The sequence below is a fragment of the Cydia amplana genome, chromosome 16 (genome assembly GCF_948474715.1).
Source record: "Cydia amplana chromosome 16, ilCydAmpl1.1, whole genome shotgun sequence".
NCBI lineage: Eukaryota > Metazoa > Arthropoda > Insecta > Lepidoptera > Tortricidae > Cydia > Cydia amplana.
In genome coordinates, this window is record NC_086084.1 from 13,788,495 (window position 1) to 13,811,745 (window position 23,251).

Genomic DNA, 23,251 nt, shown 5'->3' on the forward strand with positions numbered 1-23,251 from the left:
AGAGACCTCATGCTATTGTCACTGTGACAAGGTACAAAAACCGGCCAAGTGCGAGTCGGACTCGCGCACGGAGGGTTCCGCACCATCAACAAAAAATAGAGCAAAACAAGCAAAAAAACGGTCACCCATCCAAGTACTGACCCCGCCCGACGTTGCTTAACTTCGGTCAAAAATCACGTTTGTTGTATGGGAGCCCTACTTAAATCTTTATTTTATTCTCTTTTTAGTATTTGTTGTTATAGCGGCAACAGAAATACATCATCTGTGAAAATTTCAACTGTCTAGCTATCACGGTTCGTGAGATACAGCCTGGTGACAGACGGACGGACGGACGGACGGACGGACGGACGGACGGACGGAAGGACGGACGGACGGACGGACGGACAGCGGAGTCTTAGTAATAGGGTCCCGTTTTTGCCCTTTGGGTACGGAACCCTAAAAATGGGTCATAAATTAAAACATGTGACTGTACCTACTAGAAACTCCTTGATTGTCGGAAATGCTAATATTGATCATAAATTATTATAAATATGTTTAATACTAATCTCAAAGATATCTTCTTCCTCGCGTTGTCCCGGCATTTTGCCACGGCTCATGGGAGCCTGGGATCCGCTTGGCAACTAATCCCAGGAATTGGCGTGGGCACCGGTTTTTACGAAAGCGACTGTCATCTGACCTTCCAACCCAGAGGGCAAACTAGGCCCTTATTGGGATTAGTCCGGTTTCCTCACGATGTTTTCCTTCACCGAAAAGCACTGGTAAATATCAAATGATATTTCGTACATAAGTTCCGAAAAACTCGTTGGTACGAGCCGGATCGCAAAGATATGTATACTGGTAAATTAAAGTTCATTAGGCACTTGAAGGCCATTTGTAATCGTCTTTCGAATATATTTAAATAAATTCAATGTCGCTTGAACTATTAATAAGAAGATCAGAGGACTGGCTCCTGTTGCGCCAGTTTCATCACTTTCATCACGTAGATACAATTATCTAAAGGGGCCCACTGATTAACAGTCCACCGGAAGATATCGGCCTGTCAGTTAGAACAAAAAGTTGACAGCTCCGAACAACTGACAGGCCGATATCGTCCGGCGGACTGGTAGTCAGTGGGCCCCTTAATAGATAGACATTGAAGCTAGGTACTTACTTACTGATGACCTATACCAGACATATAAGTACAGTACAGTACTGATACTTATCTATCTTATCTTATACCTTTAAACGAGTAATTCTTGTATATTTATTTATTTATATACCTAATATATATATTTCGGGGATCTCGGAAACGGCTTTAACGATTTCGATGAAATTTGCCATTACGATGAAAAAACGATCTAGATGGGTCTTAGGTACCTATATCTGTGAAATGACGCTAATTTTTGAGTTTTTATATGTTTTCCGAGCAAAGCTCGGTCTCACAGATATTGTTATATATCTTGTACCTTTAAACATAGTAGCAACGTATATATAATATATATTTCGGGAATCTCGGGAACGGCTCTAACGAGTTCGATAAAATTTGCCATATGGGGGTTTTCGGGGCCGAAAAATCGATCTAGCTATCTTATCTCTGGAAAAACGCGCATTTTTTAGTTTTTTGTATGTTTTCCGAGCAAAGCTCGGTCTCCCAGATATTACATACAAATTTTAGGTAAGTACTTACCTAAATCTGAAATTGGCGTTTGTCAGAAACAAAACTGTTTTATTGTATCTTACTTGGCTAGGCCCTCAAGCATGCGCTGAGCTTCAACTGCTATATTGAAATCATATTGGAATTATATTTACGTTTGTGAATACGACCAAAGTTTAAAGGAAGTATAAGCAATAATCGTTCAATAGTTAAGTAGAAAGTGACTTTAGTCTGTAATTGATCTAGTTTTTGAGCTTTATATTTGATTGTTTATGTTTAGTACAAGTTTGACAAGGAAGTAGGTAATTTAAAACTAGAAGAACCTATTCACACTTTAGGTATAAGAGTATGAAATTTTGGAAGTACCACATATTTGCAATTCTGGAATGGATATGGGGAAAAAGAAAAAATGACTGTCTCATACAATAACCAACAAATTATAGAGTCAGAACAAGTCAAATTTCTTGGGATTTTGGTCGATGATAGGTGTCACTGGGCACATCATATTGAAAGCGTTTGTAAGAAGCTGAACAGTTTTGCCTATGCCCTATGGCGTTTAACGAAAATTACAAGCCAAAAAACAGCCATCCAAGCGTATCATGGCTACGTGGCATCTAGGATACGATATGGTATAACTGTATGGGGTAACGGTTCAAATATAAATGGATTGTTTATAGCTCAAAAGCAGTGTATACGCGCGATTTGTGGTGTTTCGATACTAACTTCATGCAGACCTTTATTTAAAAAACTAAATTTGCTCACTGTACCTTGTTTATATATATTTGAAATGTGTGTATTTGTAAAATGCAACCAAAATCTATATACAAAAAATGACGAAATATGTAATTTTAATACGCGATACCCTAACAAACTGATATGTCCAAGAACGTACACGAGTCTTTATAAGAAAAGTTGTTATCCTATGAGTATACGCTTGTTTAACAAACTGCCAGATACTATTAAAAGCCTTACACTTCATTTATTTAAGAGACGCTTATTCCAATGGCTTAATGAACAGACCTTCTACTCAATAAAAGAATATCTGGACAGCTAAACTGATTTACATGATATTTACCTATAAATCTGTGACATCTCAATTAATTCGTATAATACCAAATAATTAGTCTTAAATTTTGTTATTTTAATATGAATTAATTTTAGATTATCTAAGTGCATGTTTAGTATTAGGCATACAATTTGCATGTCACTGTGACAAGGTAGCTTGGCTCACTTAACTATGAAATGTAACATCCTATGTATACCCTATCTTTCGCAAATAAATAACTTATGACTTATGACTTATGACTTAAGTAAAAGCTTAAATAAAAACCGGCCAAATGCGAGTCGGGCTCGCGCACGAAGGGTTCCGTACCATTACGTAAAAAATGGCAAATAATCACGTTTGTTGTATGGGAGCCGTGTGGCGGCTTTAGAAGAGCGCCAACCCTCACATGGGATAAGATAAGGGTGTCGTACGAGGCGACTAAGTCCACAAACGAAGCAAAAAGCTTTTTCGTCACAGGGGAGATGGACCTCTTAGCATTGGCTTGCAATCCATCTAGGAGAAGGATACTCCAAAATTAAATCCCGGAATGGAGTTACCGTAAGGCGCGAGTAGGGTCCAACCTGAAATAAGCGGCAGATTCCTGCAGCCGACCTGCCTCCACACGTATTGGCTCGCCTTTTCTGTGGGTTAAGACAGTGAAGCCGAGAGGGTAATGCAGGTGCTGGGCATCCCTGCGTTTCCTTAATTCCGTCCCAGGCGGTGTTAAGTCTGAAGAGGTCATTGTCTCTCCGATTTGCACCATAAATCGTCTGCAATAGACGCAAAGGCCAATGGTATGTATGGGAGCCCCACTTAAATATCTATTTTATTCTGTTTTTAGTATTTTTGAACAGCGCACCAAGCGGGACATTTTGGATACTCAATCCCATACAAAATGACACTTAACGCAAACGCGTAAGTACGTCACGTCACGCAATCGAATGAAATGTACACTAGAGGTACTGAATTTATAGTATCGGATGCAACTACTATTATAATTGCGAGTCTTTGTAAGAAATTTGGTATGGAGTTAAGGATAACTAACGTTAGACCGGGCCGTGTCCGGGCCGGAGTTTCCGGTGCTTCGTTGTCTATGGAAAGCATCACGTGATCACCTGTCATTGTCATAGAAAAGTAAGCGCTGGAAGCTCCGGCCCGGACACGGTCCGGTCTAACGTGAGTCATCCTTTAGTTGGAGTCCCGAGAAAGGACACAAGGACTCATACAGTCAGCAGCAGAAGTTGCTAAGCGGGCGAGGTGCTCAAAATTATCTTGACGCGACTTTATTGTTAAGAAAATAAGAGCGTGTCAAGGTAATTTTGAACAACTCGCCCGCTTAGCAACTTTTGCTGCTGACTGTACCTACTTTCGATTTCACGCATAATTTTACAACGCATCTTATACACTTGACAACCAGCACTTATCTTAAAATTAACAGGTTCAACAATATTTCCTGGTTTAAAATATTCAGGGCTCTAACCGCGAAAATCGATGTTCGCAAATTGCGGGCATATTGCTCTGTCACTCTAATTACGCCTTCATTGGAGTAAAAAAGAAAGATCCCCGCAATTTACGATTTTCGGTTTTCGCGGTAGCCCCTCAGAAAACAGGTTCCTTTCCTGCTGGTATTAATTTTCAATTAACGCATCCTTTATGGCTGAGAAGCAACTAGTACCTATAATAATAATTGTTTGGTATGTTAACGAGATCATAACGAGATATTATCTTGAAATACACGAGAGAATGTTGCTACTGAATTCTGCATTATATCTACCTGCATGTGACTTTTAATTGGACATAATATTTTTCCAAAGGGGAAGAACTTATAAGTAGTTAAGCTAATTTGAAATAAGGTTTTCCAAGAAATTGTAAACGTGATTTTCTTGAAGGACCTTACCTACCTACCCCTACTACTACCCACCTAGTGTAAATTTCATTCGATAGCCTGACGTGACGCGTTTGCGTAAAGTGTCATTTTGTATGGGATTTTAAGTTTCCAAAACGTCCCGCTTGGCGCTGTTCAAAATCCCATACAAAAATAGACGTAACGCAAACGCGAACGCTCGTCACGCTATCGATTGAGATTTACTTACACTTAGGGGTTCTGAATCGACGAAAAAGTCCTTTAAGTTAGGTATCTAACCAGGGGCCCGTTTCTCAAAAGCTTGTAACTTGAAATACGAGTGGAAGTGCCTTTCTAACAGAAGCTGTCAAAAAGTAACATCCGCTTGTATTACAAGTTACAAGCTTTTGAGAAACAGGCCCCAGCTCTTAAAATTCCAAGTGAATAGGTTGAAAAATGCGATCTGCACAGAACAGTCGGACAACCGGGCAAACATACGATATGAAAGCATTTTTACCCAAGCTGAAATTGAGACGCTTCGCTCGCGCTTCGCGCTTGCTCTGTCATTTAAACCAACAAACCGAGCGTTTATTTGCCACCGTGGCCATACAACAAAAGGAGGTAAGTCCAAGACGTGTGATAAGTAAATTAGAAAGTAGTTTGGTTAGACATTTAGTGCTTGATATTAATATGATGTGCTGACATTTGTAATAAGGCCGGGTCAAACGTCAGGGTCGGATTGATACATCACAGAAATGGAGCAGTTACATTAGTTATGATATTAAATCTAAATTGGTTTATTATTTTATTAGGGAGGTGGGGCATCGGATTAGGGAGAGGACTCTGATGCTGACGCGGGTTCGTACCTGGTGCAAAGGTTGGCCATCGCTATGCAACGTGGCAACGCGGGTAGTGTGATGGGCACCTTTGCACCCGGTACAGCTCGCGGAGGTCTTTTTGATTGGTTTATTTGTAGTTTATTAGTTCATTTAGATTTTTTTAAGGACTGTATACCTATATCATTAACGAAATATGCTAAATACTTATTTATTTATATTTATATGAGCCTATTAGAGTGTCCCACTGCTGGGCAAAGGCCTCCCTCCTCCCTTTCCACGTATCCCGATCTTGATCCGTCTCCCACCAGTTCCTGTCAAAGGCGTCGAGGTCATCCCGCCAACGCCGTCGAGGTTAAATACTTAAATAAATAATAATGTATTGGTTTAGGCTTTGCCCATTCCAAATGTCTGGATCTGAGTACATAAAAGACATTATTACTTAAAATACTTCTACAGTATCAAAAAAGGAGTGCACAGGTTTTTAAAAGGTCGGCAATGCGCATGTAACACCTCTGGAGTTGCAGGCGTCCATAGGCTACGGTGACTGTGCTTACCATCAGGCGGGCCGTACGCTTGTTTGCCACCGATGTGGTATAAAAATATAAGAAAACAGTCACTATATATGGGAAATCCGGTGTTATTGTTTGACCTCTTATCAAGGCTACACTCGGCAATTACATGTGATTAATGATTTCAGAAAATAAGATAGCGTATATAGGTATCATTATCACACAAGTTACACGAAAGTTCTAAGCTCTAATTAACCAAGAACTGCATGTTCTGTATAATAATGAGCCAATTGTAACCCCTAGTGTACATTTTATTCGATATCGTCACGGATGTACCTACGCGTTTGCTTTAAGTCTCTTTTTGTATGGGATTTTGATCAGCGCGCCAAGCGGGACGTTTTAGAAATTCAAAATCCCATTCAAAATGAGAGTTTTAACGCAAACGAATGAAATTTACACCAGGGGTACCTACAGAACATTCTCAAAATGCAGTATCATTCTCGGAAGTTTCTGAAAACTTACACAGAACTTAAACCAAGAATTATTGTAGGTACATAGGTACCATAATCCATAGGGTAATCCATAGGGATTAGACAGGCAAAAGAAATATCTAATAAAGCCTGTATTTATTAAGGTTTTGATGTGTTTTCATTGTTTGCTAACTTTAGATTTCTGAGAACTATTCCTATAGAACCTTGGATATGTATGTCCACAGGAAAGACGCGAACTTAATTGCTGTTTAAGACACATACCTATACTAATTTTTACTCACTTGATATGCAACAAAACCACATCAAAACCGCAATAATCAAAGAGTCAATGTCATAAATTAAAATGAAAACATAATTGTATGTAGCTAGTTTACTTTATTACTGTATTCATCTTTATTTTACCAATTAACTGTAAACCTATCAAAGCTCAAAGTGTAGACCCAAAAACCTGTCAAAGTAATATAATCATAACTTTTTTTAAATTCTGACAATTTAAGAAAAATCCTTTATTTGTATGACTCAAATAACCTTAGCTGTTTGTTTTTTGTAATGTTTTTAATTTTTTTTGTAATTTTATTTTTAATTTCCAAAAGCTTTGAAAGCTCTGACAGAAAAAGCTATCAAAGTTGTATCATTATTACCGGGCTTAATATTTGCCTGAAATATAAAAAAAAACTTGGCAATTTTTTGCATACAACCAAAAAAACTTATATGTTTAAATGTTGTTTAAGGAAAATGGCAGTGATTCTAACTCTACATAAATAAATAATAAATATATACGTAAAAAAAAAACAATTTACACTACATTTTCAAAGTCCAAAAGCCCAAAGCTCTGACCGATAAAGCTATCACAAAGCGCAAGCGCAAAAAACGAAGTTTATTTATTAGGAAAAGTAGTAACATTATGATCTAGGCGTTTTGCAACCGCTCTCAAGTATATATAGGAGGAGCGCTCGCCGACTGTACATTCGCAGGTTCGACTCCTTGGATACCACACGTACTCGCAAAAATGAAACTGGTGAGTTTTTTGAGTCGGCTTTTATAATACGAGTAATATTAGGTACTTTATATTAATAAAAAAAAAAGGTTCAAAATTTTGGTTATAAAATATTTGTTTAGTTTCAAAATTAGGTACTTATATACGTAATTGGTTTTGTAAAAATAACTTTTTTTTTCGGTTTTGTTTTTAGTATTTTAGAATAAAATAACATAATTAGATATTCAAATAGGTATCTACTTTAGGACTTACTAATATTAAATTAACAATTGAATTGTGATTATATGAACTTTAATAACTTTCAAGCCAATAATGAAACAAAAGTTATAAGATTGATATAATCTAATGTTGCATCTAATTAAAGATAACAAGTTATAATTATATCATCGAGCAAAGTAACCCAAACTTGGCCAGCGGCACTTCCACGCCCATTAATATTTATAGTGATATAGGCTCCCACTAACATTTTAAATATTCATGTAATATTTGTTTAATAAAAAATGAAAATACCTTTATCCCATTTCAAAATGTTCGATGTTATCTGAAAAAAAAACCTTACTTAAGAATTATAATTTTTTTCTCAAAATCATAAATTTCGCTGTCATCTTAGCAATAATCCTCTTATATTATAAAAAAGACTAAAAAAACTTATGATCACCTAAATCCAAAAACTATCAACAAGCAAAAAAATTTAATAACCACATTTTATTAAAACTGATTTGCGTTATTCGAAAAGGTAAATTTTGACAGTAACGAGACTTCCTTACAATCCGTCGTAACTTTCTTACAAAATCTAGCTCAAAATAAAACAATAGCTCATCACATACAATAGGCTCATAACCGCCTCACCATATAATTAATAACTCTAATGAATATAGGTATAATTATATAATAGGGTATTTGACTACTAGTCAAATCAGTTTCTTTTTTCGGACTGTCAAAACGATTATGCTAGTATGGAATTCATATGAAACACTAGCATGTGACGTCACGATCAAATCACCTACTCTTTAAAGTTTTATACGGGTTATAAAATAGAAATTGTGTCTAAAAATAGCTGTCTACGTTTCTCTATTAATCTTCTGGTGCTTTATTTCATGCAAGGCGTAAAATAATTTATTTTAAATACAGTCAAATACCCTATTAAGTTTCATATAAATAATACGGGGCTTGTATTGTACCCGTTTTTACTTCAGTCAATTATTAGTATTACATTAGGTTTCTTACATAACAAACTTGACATGTCGGAATGACAGGTCATGCTATGCTTTAGGCATTATGTTATATGACAGGTATTTAATTTTGCAACTGTGTGCGATTATTAATTGATTACTTAAGCTTTAAATAATAATAGTAAGATGTATTTTAATGACTAAGGTGTGGCGCCGGTATATTTTGAAAGACTAAATAAATCAGAAATTGATTCGGCCTTTTGAACTTTGCGAAAACTATCGTCTACATTTTAAAGCCAAGCTTTTATAATATTCTATCGACCCGCCCCGGCTTCGCACGGGTTAACAAATTACACATAAACCTTCCTCTTGAAACACTCTATCTATTAAAAACAAACCGCATCAAAATCCGTTGCGTAGTTTTAAAGATCTAAGCATGCATAGGGACAGACAGCGGGAAGCGACTTTGTTTTATACTTAGTGATGATCTGTGGCATAACTCAGTATTATTTTGTACAGGCAGCATCAAATATTTCAAGGCTAAGTGGCCAAATATATCTCAACTCACCTCCATTTTGGCTATCACCAATATATTTGATGCTGACTGTACCTCCAATTAGGCCTCACCTGATGAAGATTAATAATACCATTACAGTAATTTTGCATAACCCACTCCTTTCTGAACTACCTTGGATATTGCCTATATCCCTCATTCGAAGATAACTGATACGCGGGAGATCGTAAATATGTTATTTGTAAACCTATAATGACCATCATAAGGCTAAGTTTGCCTTAGTACTTCTTTAATGTAACTTTGTAATCTACATATCTACTTTTGTACACTAGTTCATTACTAACAATGTTCCATTTTCCCCCCAGCTCCTGATCTCCGCTCTGCTCGGCGTGGCCGCCGCCGGCATTGCCCCAGCCTACCCCGAGCAGTCCAACCGGCCTCAGGCCTCGTTCGAGAGGAACGCCAGGATCCTGGCCCTGGACTCCGATGTGAAGGAGGGCAACTTCAGATACAACTACGAGACCGAGAATGGAATTAAGGCTGAGGAGCAGGGGCATGAGGTAAGCCCACCCACATCACACATCCCATTCGCACATCATACATCACACATAAAATTTTTCATGGATGTATCACATAAGATACATGTATGAAGAATATTTTAGTGTTTTTTCGATAAACACGTTCAATGGCACAAAGTTAATGAAAAAATGTGAAATCCAAAAAAAAATTACATGTAACAAAGGGTGTTCGATCGAGTTCAAAAACGTAAACTTTTTACATATGTTTTGTATCAGTATGTTATATTAAGCACTTTTATTAGATTCATTTTGTTAACTAAGTACCTAACTGGAAAAAGAAATGTACAGCAAGTATATAACTTAAACGTATTTTTGGCGTCGTAAATAACGAAATAAGTATGTCGTTTCAAGGTTACATTAGATGGCAGGTTTATTGCTATAACTGTTCCAAATTTTAGCTATCTACGTTAAACGGTCTCTGAGAAAAACACATTTAACTGTTTTGCAAGACCGAAGTGATTCCAAAATATTTTAATATCACGGGAACTATAATAGATTGACATCGTCCAAAAAATCATGTATGTAGCTAATTGCGCTTGGATCTTCTTCATAAAAGTTTGGCGCTCCCTGGTATAGGCATTAAGTAACAAGTATATTCTTATTTAAGAAACCCTACTGAGATTATCAAAAGCTACGCAGCGATCCATCCATCAAATTAGCCCATTATTCAAGAATCGCCAATCGTGAAAGCTTGACATACGATGCAAAAAAATTGTCGGATGGTTGCAAGATCGTAATGATATGACCGTACGGGGTTCAAGTTTGCGTAAGGCACTGATGAAACTTTCGGCAGGATGAATGTTGATTGATGAGATAATGATGGACTTGGGACTTGATAAAATGACATGGGTCAATTGAGGATGAGGTGTACCTATATAATTACGTTTACTTGGTTATTGGCACTAGAGTGAAATACGTATAAACGAAAACTGCAAAACGGAAAAGAAAAAATGCAATAACTACGGAATTACATATACATATAGGTACACTTGAAAAGATTCGATACATCATAATTTTAGACGGGAAATTAATGAAATCGGGGAATAATATGTCAAATGCAATGATAACCATTAACATTTAAATGACACGGTCCTTTTAGATAATTAATGTGATGTTGAATAGTTAATTCAATGAGTAATCGTTTCAGTAGCAACTAGCAATCAACCTTCACATATACAGACGTACTAATGCATTTTGATCTAATTATGTAAGCAATAATTTAATATACTTACGTAGATAAATTATGCGATATCGTTAAAAAAGTTTTGTGAGTTTTAAAAATATAAAATTACATTTGTTCTTTGAGCAAACTTTGCTCTTAACCGCAAAATAGCTCATTTCAACACCCGACCACACTCCAATGTCAATCTCAGAGAGACACATTAAACATCATTATTAAAAGTATATATCTATTCGAATTTGAAGATTACCTGAAACAAGGCTGTGGTTTAAATTAGTTCTTTGTGTTGTATGTATTAACCTAGAATAAATAATAACGACATATTCTAAACGAAGAAAACGCCAATAGGGTATTTGACAGTATTTCAAATAAACGATTTTACACCATGCATAAAATAAAGCACCAGAAGATTTATAGAATAACGTAGACAGCAGTTATTTTTAGACACAATTTCTATTTTAAAGCCCATATCAAACTATAAAGAGTAGGTAGTTTGATTGTGACGTCACATGCTAGTGTTTCATATTCCATAGTAGCAAAATCGTTTTGAAATTTCGAAAAAAGAAAAAAATTTGACTAGTAGTCAAATACCCTATCTATATCATTTGTTTTGAAAATAAGTGAACTTCGAATTAAAATGTCTTTCATCAATCAATCAGTACCTGCCATGAAATGGTAATGTTTGATGAAATCGCTACCTAATACTTATTCAAATATCGTTTCGAAGTTTTAACTAATTATTAGAGATATTTAATGGATTGGTATTGGTAAAAGCACATCAAGCAATTAGCATTTAAAGTTAAATGATACGCGGTCCTAATCCAACCAATAAATCTGTACTTGCGCTGCCATATTGACCTTTGTGGCTGCATTGGTCACTGCCCTTTACGCCACACGGCAATCACACGCAGGCTGTAGGTAAATTAGAACCGGATTTGTTAAGTACACCATTTCAGTACCGTGAAACCTCCCAACTGTACTCCAATACTGTAAGTATGATCCACAAGTTCAAAAGGAAATTAAGTATTAATGCGAATGTTCCTTTTGGTTTACTCAGAGTTCTTCCATTTATAAACATACCTTAGAACTACAAAAAATACAGTAAACGACACTCCTGAACGAAAAAAATATACTTAGTTAATTTTGGACCATAGTCGGGAGCTTTGGAGTCTTTGGACTATAGTTGGGAGGTTTTACGGTAACTATAGTCCAGTTCCTGTACTATATAACTGTAGTCCACAAGTGTACATTGATCGGTTAAATAAAAAAAAGTTCAACAAGTAATGGAGGTCTTTATTAAGAAAATTATATTTTTGGTGTTTCCTCAGTTTTTTCTTCCTTTCATGAAAATGTTTTGCCTCATCTTGATAATTTGTAAAAAATAAGAAGAATAAGGTACTAAAAATACCTGTTATTATATTTATTCCGTTTTAACTGTTTTTGTAAAAACTTTTGGTGCTTTAAAATTTTAAAGTCTCATTAAAATTATAATACCATATACGGTATCGGTTACAATTTTTAATAAAAACGCGCAAGGAAGTTGTATGCCGTCATGGATGCTTCCTTTTGTCACAAATACTATACACTTACCTAATGTAATCCAATGATGTATGTACATGTACTTCACGAAACAATAGCGCATTAAAGAAGCCCAAAACTATCTATTCTGCTACCGATTTGCAATACATTGTCTAAATGTATGAAACAAGACACACTTTTTGTAACAATATTTTTTCCGGCACTAACTTTATCGTAAAATCATTCCCAAAGTGACAAAGCATGTAAAACTGCAAGTTCCACGTACAAACAGCAACTCGACAACTGTCCATCGGTGGACCTTATGCTATTGTAATAAGGTTTATAAACTATCAGTTAACAGTGTCGGCGATAGTAAGAAGACAAAGGTGAGAACTGCATTGTGCCGACACAAAGGCATCGCCCTATTATTTGAAGGTCTTGAACTTTTGATGACCGCCGATGTATTTGACGTAGAAACCTAGAGTACCTATCAAGGGCACATTCTAAATGTTTTCCTGTTATGATTTGAAGAACCAAAAGGTTGAGTCGTCGAAATGTCGTGGATGTCATGCATTTTTGTACAACTTGTACAATACTTGTACAGTACAAGTATGTACTGTTGGATATTATGATAAAAGTTTTCTTATGCAGCCTAAATTTATATTTTTCGTTTTTTTTTTTGTTATTTTCTTCAGACATTAAAAAAAAAACATTTACCTATTTAAAAATAGTTACGGACAATTTGAACCATTTTATATATTATTAAAGTAATTTATAAGTGACTCTATGAGACAATCTAAAAAATAATCATGTTAAATCGTAGAACTCCAATTATGTTAAATTAGTCTGTCTGCTAAAATGACTTCTTTGACTTTTCAGGCCGACGGCATCGAGTCCCAGGGTGGTTTCCAGTACACTGGTGACGACGGTCAGATCTACTCCATCTCCTTCGCCGCCGGCCAGGGAGGCTTCCAGCCCCAGGGCGCGCACATCCCCACCGCTCCCCCCGTTCCTGAGGAAATCCAGAAGGCTCTGGAACAGAACGCTGCTGATGAAGCCGCCGGTATCATTGATGATGGTGAGTACAGCTCCCCTACAACTATTCCCATCCCAGAGGCTTCCAGCCCCAGGTAGCACATCCCCACCGCTCCCCCCGTCCCTGAGGAAATCCTGAAGGCTCTGGAACAGAACGCTGCTGATGAAGCAGCCGGTATCGTTGATGATGGTGAGTACAGGTCTCCCCTACAACTATTCCCATCCCAGGGAGGCTTCCAGCCCCAACGCGCATATCCCCACCGCTCCCCCCGTCCCTGAGGAAATCCTGAAGGCTCTGGAACAGAACGCTGCTGATGAAGCCGCCGGTATCATTGATGATGGTGAGTACAGCTCCCCTACAACTATTCCCATCCCAGAGGCTTCCAGCCCCAGGTAGCACATCCCCACCGCTCCCCCCGTCCCTGAGGAAATCCTGAAGGCTCTGGAACAGAACGCTGCTGATGAAGCAGCCGGTATCGTTGATAATGGTGAGTACAGGTCTCCCCTACAACTATTCCCATCCCAGGGAGGCTTCCAGCCCCAACGCGCATATCCCCACCGCTCCCCCCGTCCCTGAGGAAATCCTGAAGGCTCTGGAACAGAACGCTGCTGATGAAGCCGCCGGTATCATTGATGATGGTGAGTACAGCTCCCCTACAACTATTCCCATCCCAGAGGCTTCCAGCCCCAGGTAGCACATCCCCACCGCTCCCCCCGTCCCTGAGGAAATCCTGAAGGCTCTGGAACAGAACGCTGCTGATGAAGCTGCCGGTATCATTGATGATGGTGAGTACAGGTCTCCCCTACAACTATTCCCATCCCAGGGAGGCTTCCAGCCCCAACGCGCATATCCCCACCGCTCCTCCCGTCCCTGAGGAAATCCTGAAGGCTCTGGAACAGAACGCTGCTGATGAAGCCGCTGGTATCATTGATGATGGTGAGTACAGCTCCCCTACAACTATTCCCATCCCAGGGAGGCTTCCGGCCCCAGGGCGCGCACATCCCCACCGCTCCCCCCGTCCCTGAGGAAATCCTGAAGGCTCTGGAACAGAACGCTGCTGATGAAGCCGCCGGTATCATTGATGATGGTGAGTACAGCTCCCCTACAACTATTCCCATCCCAGAGGCTTCCAGCCCCAGGTAGCACATCCCCACCGCTCCCCCCGTCCCTGAGGAAATCCTGAAGGCTCTGGAACAGAACGCTGCTGATGAAGCAGCCGGTATCGTTGATGATGGTGAGTACAGGTCTCCCCTACAACTATTCCCATCCCAGGGAGGCTTCCAGCCCCAACGCGCATATCCCCACCGCTCCTCCCGTCCCTGAGGAAATCCTGAAGGCTCTGGAACAGAACTGTTAATGTCAACAAAAAAAAACAAATATAGAGTATAGTCTATGATATTTGATTGTCAATATCTATGGTCAATATAAAACAAAATGAGAGTGTTCTTTGTATGAGACGCCATTACTGTAGTTTTGCTTGAGATTTAATAAACATTCATTTGGTGTTATAACAAGCTTTTCTTTCCTGCTTGGAGCCCTAATCCTAATAGGTTACGGGCCCAGGCACGGAAAGTGGTAAAGAAGTAATTACGACAAATTTTTACGCACATTGGTGTCGTCGGTTCTAACAAGCCGAACAAGAGGAAGTAAGTCGTAATAATGGAGAAACTGGACAGCAGCAGGGCCGTTATACTCGGCGAAAATAATTGGCCAGCATGGAAGCTACAAACTACTATTGTGTTGAAAGCGAGAAAATTATATAAAGTAGTAACAGAGGTGTGTGCGGAGACAATTACAACAGCAGAGAAAGAAAAATGGGATGATTTAGACAGAAAAGCCCAGGAAGTTATTGTTTTAAGAGTGGAAGAGGCAGTTTTAAACTATTTAGCGACATGCGAGACCGCAAAAGAGATGTGGGACAAGTTGGAGACTGTTTACGATTCTAAGTCGAAGGTGGGCATTCATTTAGTACAGCAGAAGTTCTACAACCTTAAATATGAAGCGCCCATGGCGAAATATCTGACAACGGTTGATGAAATCGTTAACAAACTAAAGATGATGAAGGAAGACATTTCAGAGAAGATGGTTATCACGAAGATTCTCATGAGCCTACCAGAGTGCTACAAGCACTTTATTTCTGCATGGGAGTCAGTTGCAGCAAGTGAGCGGACTTTGAAGAATCTTCAAGCGCGTTTACTGGTGGAGGAGGAACGCAGCGGAGCTAGTAAAGTGGAAGTCGAAGCCACGTCCGCTGCGCTGCTGAGCAAACATAACAACGCAAGATTCATCAAGAAGGGTGATAAAAATGAAAGTTTGAAATGTTTTGAGTGTGGAAAGGCAGGGCATTTTAAGAAAGACTGTAGAAATAGGAAATGTAATTATTGTGGAAAGGTAGGTCACCTTTTTAAAGATTGCAGGGCAAGACAACAGCCACAACACCCAAGAGTGTCGAGGGCTCCTAATGCTTACATCATGGAGAGCTCTTGGACTGGACGTGCATTTGTGATGGACTCGGGAGCCAGCGAGCACATGTGCAAATCCAGGGAGCTCTTCTCCAAATTCACAGAGGTAGAAAATAGATGGGTTACTGTTGGTAACGGCAACCAACTAAAGGTATGTGGTGTTGGCTCTATAGAATTGAAAGCAAACAATGGCTGTGAATATGTAGACTCAGTATTGTTAGATGTGTTGTATGTGCCAGAACTTAAAGTCAATTTATTCTCATTAATTTGTGCCTTTGACAATGGGTATAAGTTGATTTCAGGTAGTAAGATATGTAAGTTTGTTAGATGGGGCCAAGTAACATGCACTTCATATCGCAAGGAAAATCTGTTTTTAATGGATTTCGAGTTTAATGAAGCAGTTGCTTTGGCAACTACTAGAAGCGTCAATGAATGGCATAGTATCTTGGCTCACCAGAATCATAACCAGGTAAAAGAAGTATTGAGTAAAAATAATGTAAAACATGAAGGGCTGACTGAGCAATGTGTACCTTGTATTAAAGGAAAGCAGCATAGGTTACCATTCAGCAATAGCACAAATCGGGCAAGTGCCCCTGGGGAGTTGATTCATATGGATTTGTGTGGACCAATGGAGGAGAGGTCCATAGGTGGGTCTCTATATTTTTTGCTGTGTAAGGATGACTATAGTAGTTATCGCTTTGTATATTTTTTGAAACAGAAGTCAGAGACAAAAGAGAGGATCGAAACACTAGTTAACAAGTTTGAAAATGAGACGGGACATAAAATCAAAACTGTTAGGAGTGACCGTGGAACAGAGTTTATGAATAAAGATGTTATGGATTTGTTTAACAGGAAAGGCATCACTCATCAAACATCTGTCAGCTACACACCAGAGCAAAATTCGCGGGCCGAAAGAGAGATGCGAACTTTAGTAGAAGCAGGAAGGACAATGTTACAGGAAGCTGTACTAGGAAAACAACTTTGGGCAGAGGCAGTGAGTACAGCTGCATATGTGATCAACCGGACCGGACCAAGTAAGGTACCTAATAAGACACCATACGAGCTGATGTATAGCAAAGAATTTGACATAAATACATTGCACAAATTTGGTTCAGAGGTGTACATCCATATACCAAAACAGAAACGTCTTAAATGGGATGCAAAAAGTAAGCGCGGTATTTTTGTGGGATATGGAGAGTACAGTAAGGGGTACAGGATTTGGGAACCTAATACAACTATCGTTGATACATACAGAGATGTTACATTTATAAAAGATGTTACAGAGAAGTCTGACGGAAAGAAGAAGAGCAAGACAATAGAAGAAGGAACAAAGAGTGATTGTATTTTCCAGGCATGCATAAGTGAAGACGAAGAAAAGGAGTCATCATCTGAAGAGTTGCATGAGATACCTGGATATGAAACCCCAGATGAATCTGTGGAAAATGAAAACAGAATTGTGGAAGATGAAAATCAAATTGTGGAAGATGAAAACCAAATTGTGGAAGATGAAAATACAGAAATTGGACCTGATACAAGGCATGAAAATAATGCAACACGTCGAGGAACCAGGGCTAGACAGATAACCAAGCCTAAGCGTTTGGATGACTATGTTTTGGGATTTACAGCAGTTAATGACGAAAGTCAACTCACTTATAAAAATGCAATAGAAGGAAGTGACAAAAATAAGTGGAAAGAAGCCATACAAGCAGAATTTGATGCTCTAGAACGGAATGACACTTGGATAGAGACTGATTTACCAGCGGGAAAGAAGGCTATTGACACCAAATGGGTCTTCAAAATCAAGAAAGGTGAGAATGGGAAGCAACAATATAAAGCAAGACTGGTGGTTAGAGGTTTTAAGCAGGAAGATAGATTTGATCACACAGAGATTTATGCACCAGTGGCTAGACTGCCAACTTTGAGAATCCTACTTGCAGTTGCGTGCAAATATAAACTGAAGATGTTACAGATGGACGTAAAGAGTGCCTTCTTGTACGGAGACATACAAGAGGACGTATATTTGGAAAGACCTGAGGGAATGACGGAAGGCAGTAAAGTCCTTAAACTGCAACGATCAATATACGGATTAAAGAGATCACCGAAGATGTGGAATAACAAGTTTAATGATTTTATGATTAAGGAAGGGTTTTCAAGAAGCGAAGCGGATTGTTGTCTGTACTACAAGAGCAAAGACAAAATTTATGTACTGATATATGTGGATGATATACTTATTTTAGGAGAAAATGCAGAACAGATAAATCATTTAAAAATGGCACTGGAAACACGTTTTGAAATGAAAAGTCTCGGTGAAAATAATCTAAAATATCTTGGAATAAACATAATTAAAGAGAATGACACCATAGAGTTAAACCAAAAGCGATACATAGAAGACATCTTAAAGAAGTACAAAATGGAAGAATGCAACACCATAGCGACACCTATTGAAGTGGGTCTTGAACTAAATTCGGAACCGTCAAATGACGCCGAGATGACTACTAAATGCAGAGGACTCATAGGAAGCCTCATGTATGTAATGCTGGGTACGAGACCGGATATATGTTTCGCTCTCAACTATCTTTCAAGATTTCAGTCGATGGGATCTTCTGGATTATGGAAAGCACTTAAAAGAATTCTTAGGTACTTGAAAGGAACCATGGATGCTAAACTTATTTACAAGGCTACTGAAGAAGCACCGTTGTTGGGTTACACGGATGCTGACTGGGCGGGAGATAAGGCGGACAGAAAGTCGACATCCGGATATGTTATGAAGGTTTTCGGATGCACAGCTTCGTGGGGTTGTTCAAAACAACAATGCATCTCCCTTTCTTCAACCGAATCGGAATACGTAGCTTTGGGGAAGGGGGTCACGGAGGCGTGCTGGATACGTAACCTTCTTCTGGAGTTAGGGCTGCATTTTCAAAATTTTAAAATATACATTGATAATCAGTCAGCTATTCATGTTGCAAATAATGTAGACAACAAGAGACTTAAACATATAGATCTAAAATATCATTTTGTTAAACAGAAGGTGACTGAAGGTCTATTGTTATTAGAACACAATCCAACAAGTCAACAATTGGCTGACCTGTTTACAAAAGCGTTAGGGAAAGTGATTTTTCGAGACCTGTGTTCTCAAATAGGTTTGAGCGGTAATTTTTAACTTAAACTTAAAAGTATGTAGATGGTATCTGACAGACAAGTAAAGTGTTTATTATTTAAAGACCCGTAAAGTGTTCTTTTAGTTTATATATTTTGCTGACGTTTTTTGTTTGAAGGACTTGTAAAATATTCCTTCAGTTTATAGTTTTTATGCTGTCGGTACCTAGCTTGTTTTTGTTGAGGAAGGGTGTTAATGTCAACAAAAAAAAACAAATATAGAGTATAGTCTATGATATTTGATATCTATGGTCAATATAAAACAAAATGAGAGTGTTCTTTGTATGAGACGCCATTACTGTAGTTTTGCTTGAGATTTAATAAACATTCATTTGGTGTTATAACAAGCTTTTCTTTCCTGCTTGGAGCCCTAATCCTAATAAGAACGCTGGTGATGAAGCCGCCGGTATCATTGATGATGGTGAGTACAGGTCTCCCCTACAACTATTCCCATCCCAGGGAGGCTTCCAGCCCCAACGCGCATATCCCCACCGCTCCCCCCGTCCCTGAGGAAATCCTGAAGGCTCTGGAACAGAACGCTGCTGATGAAGCTGCCGGTATCATTGATGATGGTGAGTACAGGTCTCCCCTACAACTATTCCCATCCCAGGGAGGCTTCCAGCCCCAACGCGCATATCCCCACCGCTCCCCCCGTCCCTGAGGAAATCCTGAAGGCTCTGGAACAGAACGCTGCTGATGAAGCTGCCGGTATCATTGATGATGGTGAGTACAGCTCCCCTACAACTATTCCCATCCCAGGGAGGCTTCCAGCCCCAGGGCGCGCACATCCACCGCTCCCCCCGTCCCTGAGGAAATCCAGAAGGCTCTGGAACAGAACGCTGCTGCTGCTGAGCCGCCGGTATCGTTGATGATGGTGTGTACCCACAGTCCTCCATTAAACAGCGTTTCCCAACTCTGGATCTTTCGGCTTTCTTCCTTGGGTAGCTCTCAAAATCATGATCTTCCATCCATAACATTGACTCAAAAGTGATGTTTGCATGTCAACCACATTACAGTTGCGATGTTACCAAGTACTCAAGTACCTATTCATATTCATAAAAATTAATTAATACTTTCATATCAGACGTTCACTGTTAAGAAAGGTGTATTTACAATTAAACTATCAGAAAATGTTCGGAATATAATCACACGTTTTAAGTTCTTAGTCTAAACTAGTAGCTAATATTTCCATTAAAATTCCTAAATCTATATTCTTCTAAATTACGACCTTAAAACCTAATTACCTGTATCAAAATCTAATCTACAAAGAACGTTAATAAAACGACTGCAAAATTACCTGAGATCATTCCATTCGCTTTCAATTCAATCGTTCAATCCAGCATAAGAGTGGTCTATGACCACGAATAATTGTTATTGACATCCAAGTCATACTATACTGGATTGCAAAAGATCTGTAAGTCGTTCACTCAATAGGTCCGGGCGTTTGGAGAGTAATTTATGTGAACACACCTGTTGTACTGACCTTTCGATGTTACACAATGACCCCTCACTCTAGATCTTGGGAAACAGTCCGTTTGCGCTCCGCTCCTTAATGCTATACAATTAAAGGTGACATTACCCTGTTAAACTGGAATTTCGAGAACCGTGTAAACGGTGGGATGGGAATTTACGAAGGATAATGAGAGGTGGCTAACAATAGGTTAGTGAAGGTGTCTTAATAGATGTAAACGATTATAAAGGTGTAAAACATGACGTTTATTATAATGAGCTTTACCTTAACCATGAAAACGTGCAGTTACGAAAATAAAAATTGTCTGTAGGTAAGTACCCCTAGTGTAAATTTCATTCGATAGCGTGACGTGACGTACGCGTTTGCGTTAAGTCTCATTTTGTATGGGATTTTGATCTCATACAAAATGTTACGCTATCGCATGAAATTTACACTAGGGGTTCTGTATTATTATTACCATTTTCTGAAGTTTTTTTGGGTTATTGCTAATTGTCTTAACGTACGAGTTTATTTGGGACTTTGTTAGAGATACATGAAATATTAATCCTTACGCCTTACTTATTTACTACTACAAACGTCAATGTTTGTTATGAAACCTATTCATAAAAGTATAAGTAGGTAACTACAGTTTTTGACTTTTTGCACGTACTTAGTAAATTTAATCGAAATCACAGACAGTGACCAATATTTGTAACAATATTTATAAACCAGTCTTCGAACACTGATTTACAAAATATATGTAAATTAGAGTCCGCCTAAGGTAACTTTACACCGACTTAAGCAGAACAAACTGAGGGAGTGGCATTATAAGTTATAAGCTGCTCGTCTTAAACATTTTAAAATAAAATCATTAGAAAATAGAAGAAACCTTTTAGATTTAACATTTCTATCAAAAAATTTAAGTGGTACTATAAACTGCCCTGAGCTATTGTCAAAATTTAAATTTAGAGTACCGTTTAGATATCCTAGAAACCCTATTAACCTTTTATCTCCGCCTTTCCGAAGGACTGTCCTAGGCTCTAATTCCCCCATCCCAAGACTATGTAAGTTGCATAACAAATATAACAAAATTGATATGTATTGCACTCCTTTAAACAAGCTTAAACGTCAGCTTCATAAAAATAGTAGTTAAGTAAGTAGTACGTAATTAAACTTAGTTGGTAATACATTTAAATTTGCATGCAGTGTTTACCTAAATTTTATTGTACACTAAGCTCTTAGTTATTAAGGATTTAATACATTTATGTATGCGTCAGTGTAACAGTTACTGGTAAACCAATAAAATAAAATAAAATAAAATAAGGGTTATAAATTCATAGATATTTGACATTAATGATGACGTGGCCACAATTTGTCATTGCAAATGCCTGCTTGGTCCAACTCTTTAAATAGTTCAACGTTTCATGTCATGTCAAAAAAAAAGTTAAGCTTGTTTTAACAAAATTCCATTGTCAAATTCCAGGTCAGTACAAGCCCGAGCAGCACGGCGCAGGCGCCGCTTTCGGTCACCAGCAGCAGGGCTTTACGCATGCGCAAGCCAGCGCCGGCTACAGAGGCTAAATAACGATGTCCCACTCTAACTGTAAGGTTTTAACAACAAACCAAAACGCTGTCTCAACAAACCAATAGCGACATACGTAAATAAAACAAAGATGACGATAATAAACACATATGACAATAGGTTTAAACAATTGAAGTTAAAGATGCAAGATAAATTAACAAGAAAATAGATACGAAGAATCAATTGAACTCAAACATGAAAGTGAAAGTAATTGTGAAATAAATGAAGCAATATGTTTCACAATTACTTGCACTCATACTAAAATACCTGTTGATAATAATGTTGAAAACAATGAAGACAAAAGTAGAATAGAGGCTGTCAAAAATAACCAAACCAAACGAAACAATAAAAATCCTAAAACACCTTTATTTATAGTTGGAAATGGAAGATTTCAAAATAGCGTTAGAGTTATACCAAATAAGTCTGCAACGATTTTGTTACACACACAGTGTAAGAGTTATTTATACGTCATAATTTCATAGAAGTTTGACGTTGAAATAACACTTGCACTGCGTGTGCTATCAAAACCGTTGCAGACTTATCTTGGCCTAACTCTAGGCAAAATTAAGCATAATGTTTTAAAATTGGAAGTCATTTCTTTAGACTCTGTTGTTAGTTTTGTGGTTTGTTACAATCGTTAAAACTCTGATCTTAGCAATAATGACCATGATGATGTGGGTGAAATTATTTATTCTGTGAATAAAACGACATTTTTTATAAAAGCATCTTTTTCATTTTTGCCCTATTAACCTTATCATAAAATCAAAGGACAATTTAATATTTATTTAGGCAGATACATAGATTAGTATATGTTATTACTGTAATAGATAAGAAACTCTCGGACATTTCACGTTCACGTCTCTACTAGTGCTGCCCCTAGCGGACCTGCTCTCAACTAATGAGACTGTGTATACAGAAACACGCACACATACACACATACACACTCACACACGCGTATGCCTGTGGGCTCTTTACCCTACAGGTAGAGTCTGTTCGGAAAGAGAAGAGTCGTGGAATGTATTGGGCCCCATACATTCCATGACTCTTCTCTTTCCGCACAGACTCTAACAATTTTATTATTGGAAACTGATTTATGTATGCATTTTCACATTTTTCAATAAATGAATGAAAACTGACATTAGTTCAAGTATAATATATAATATAATATAAGTAATTATTTACATACGTTCACAGTAACTAAAAAAGAGAGGCTTAAGCGCGCTTCTGTGTTTAAACAATCTGCGAA

General features: G+C 38.1%; 2 protein-coding genes across 2 annotated transcripts in view; both read left to right on the forward strand.

The window, feature by feature from the left end:
- LOC134655105 (probable protein BRICK1-B) overlaps positions 1-23,251 on the forward strand; it is a 321,261-nt gene that overhangs the window by 46,503 nt on the left and 251,507 nt on the right. The window lies entirely within an intron of this gene.
- LOC134655248 (cuticle protein 3-like) lies at positions 7,262-22,060 on the forward strand. Its single transcript, XM_063510695.1, has 4 exons — positions 7,262-7,378; positions 9,409-9,603; positions 13,199-13,397; positions 21,907-22,060. The coding sequence occupies exons 1-4, from the start codon at positions 7,370-7,372 to the stop codon at positions 22,002-22,004; spliced, it is 501 nt and encodes a 166-aa protein (XP_063366765.1). The 5' UTR covers positions 7,262-7,369; the 3' UTR covers positions 22,005-22,060.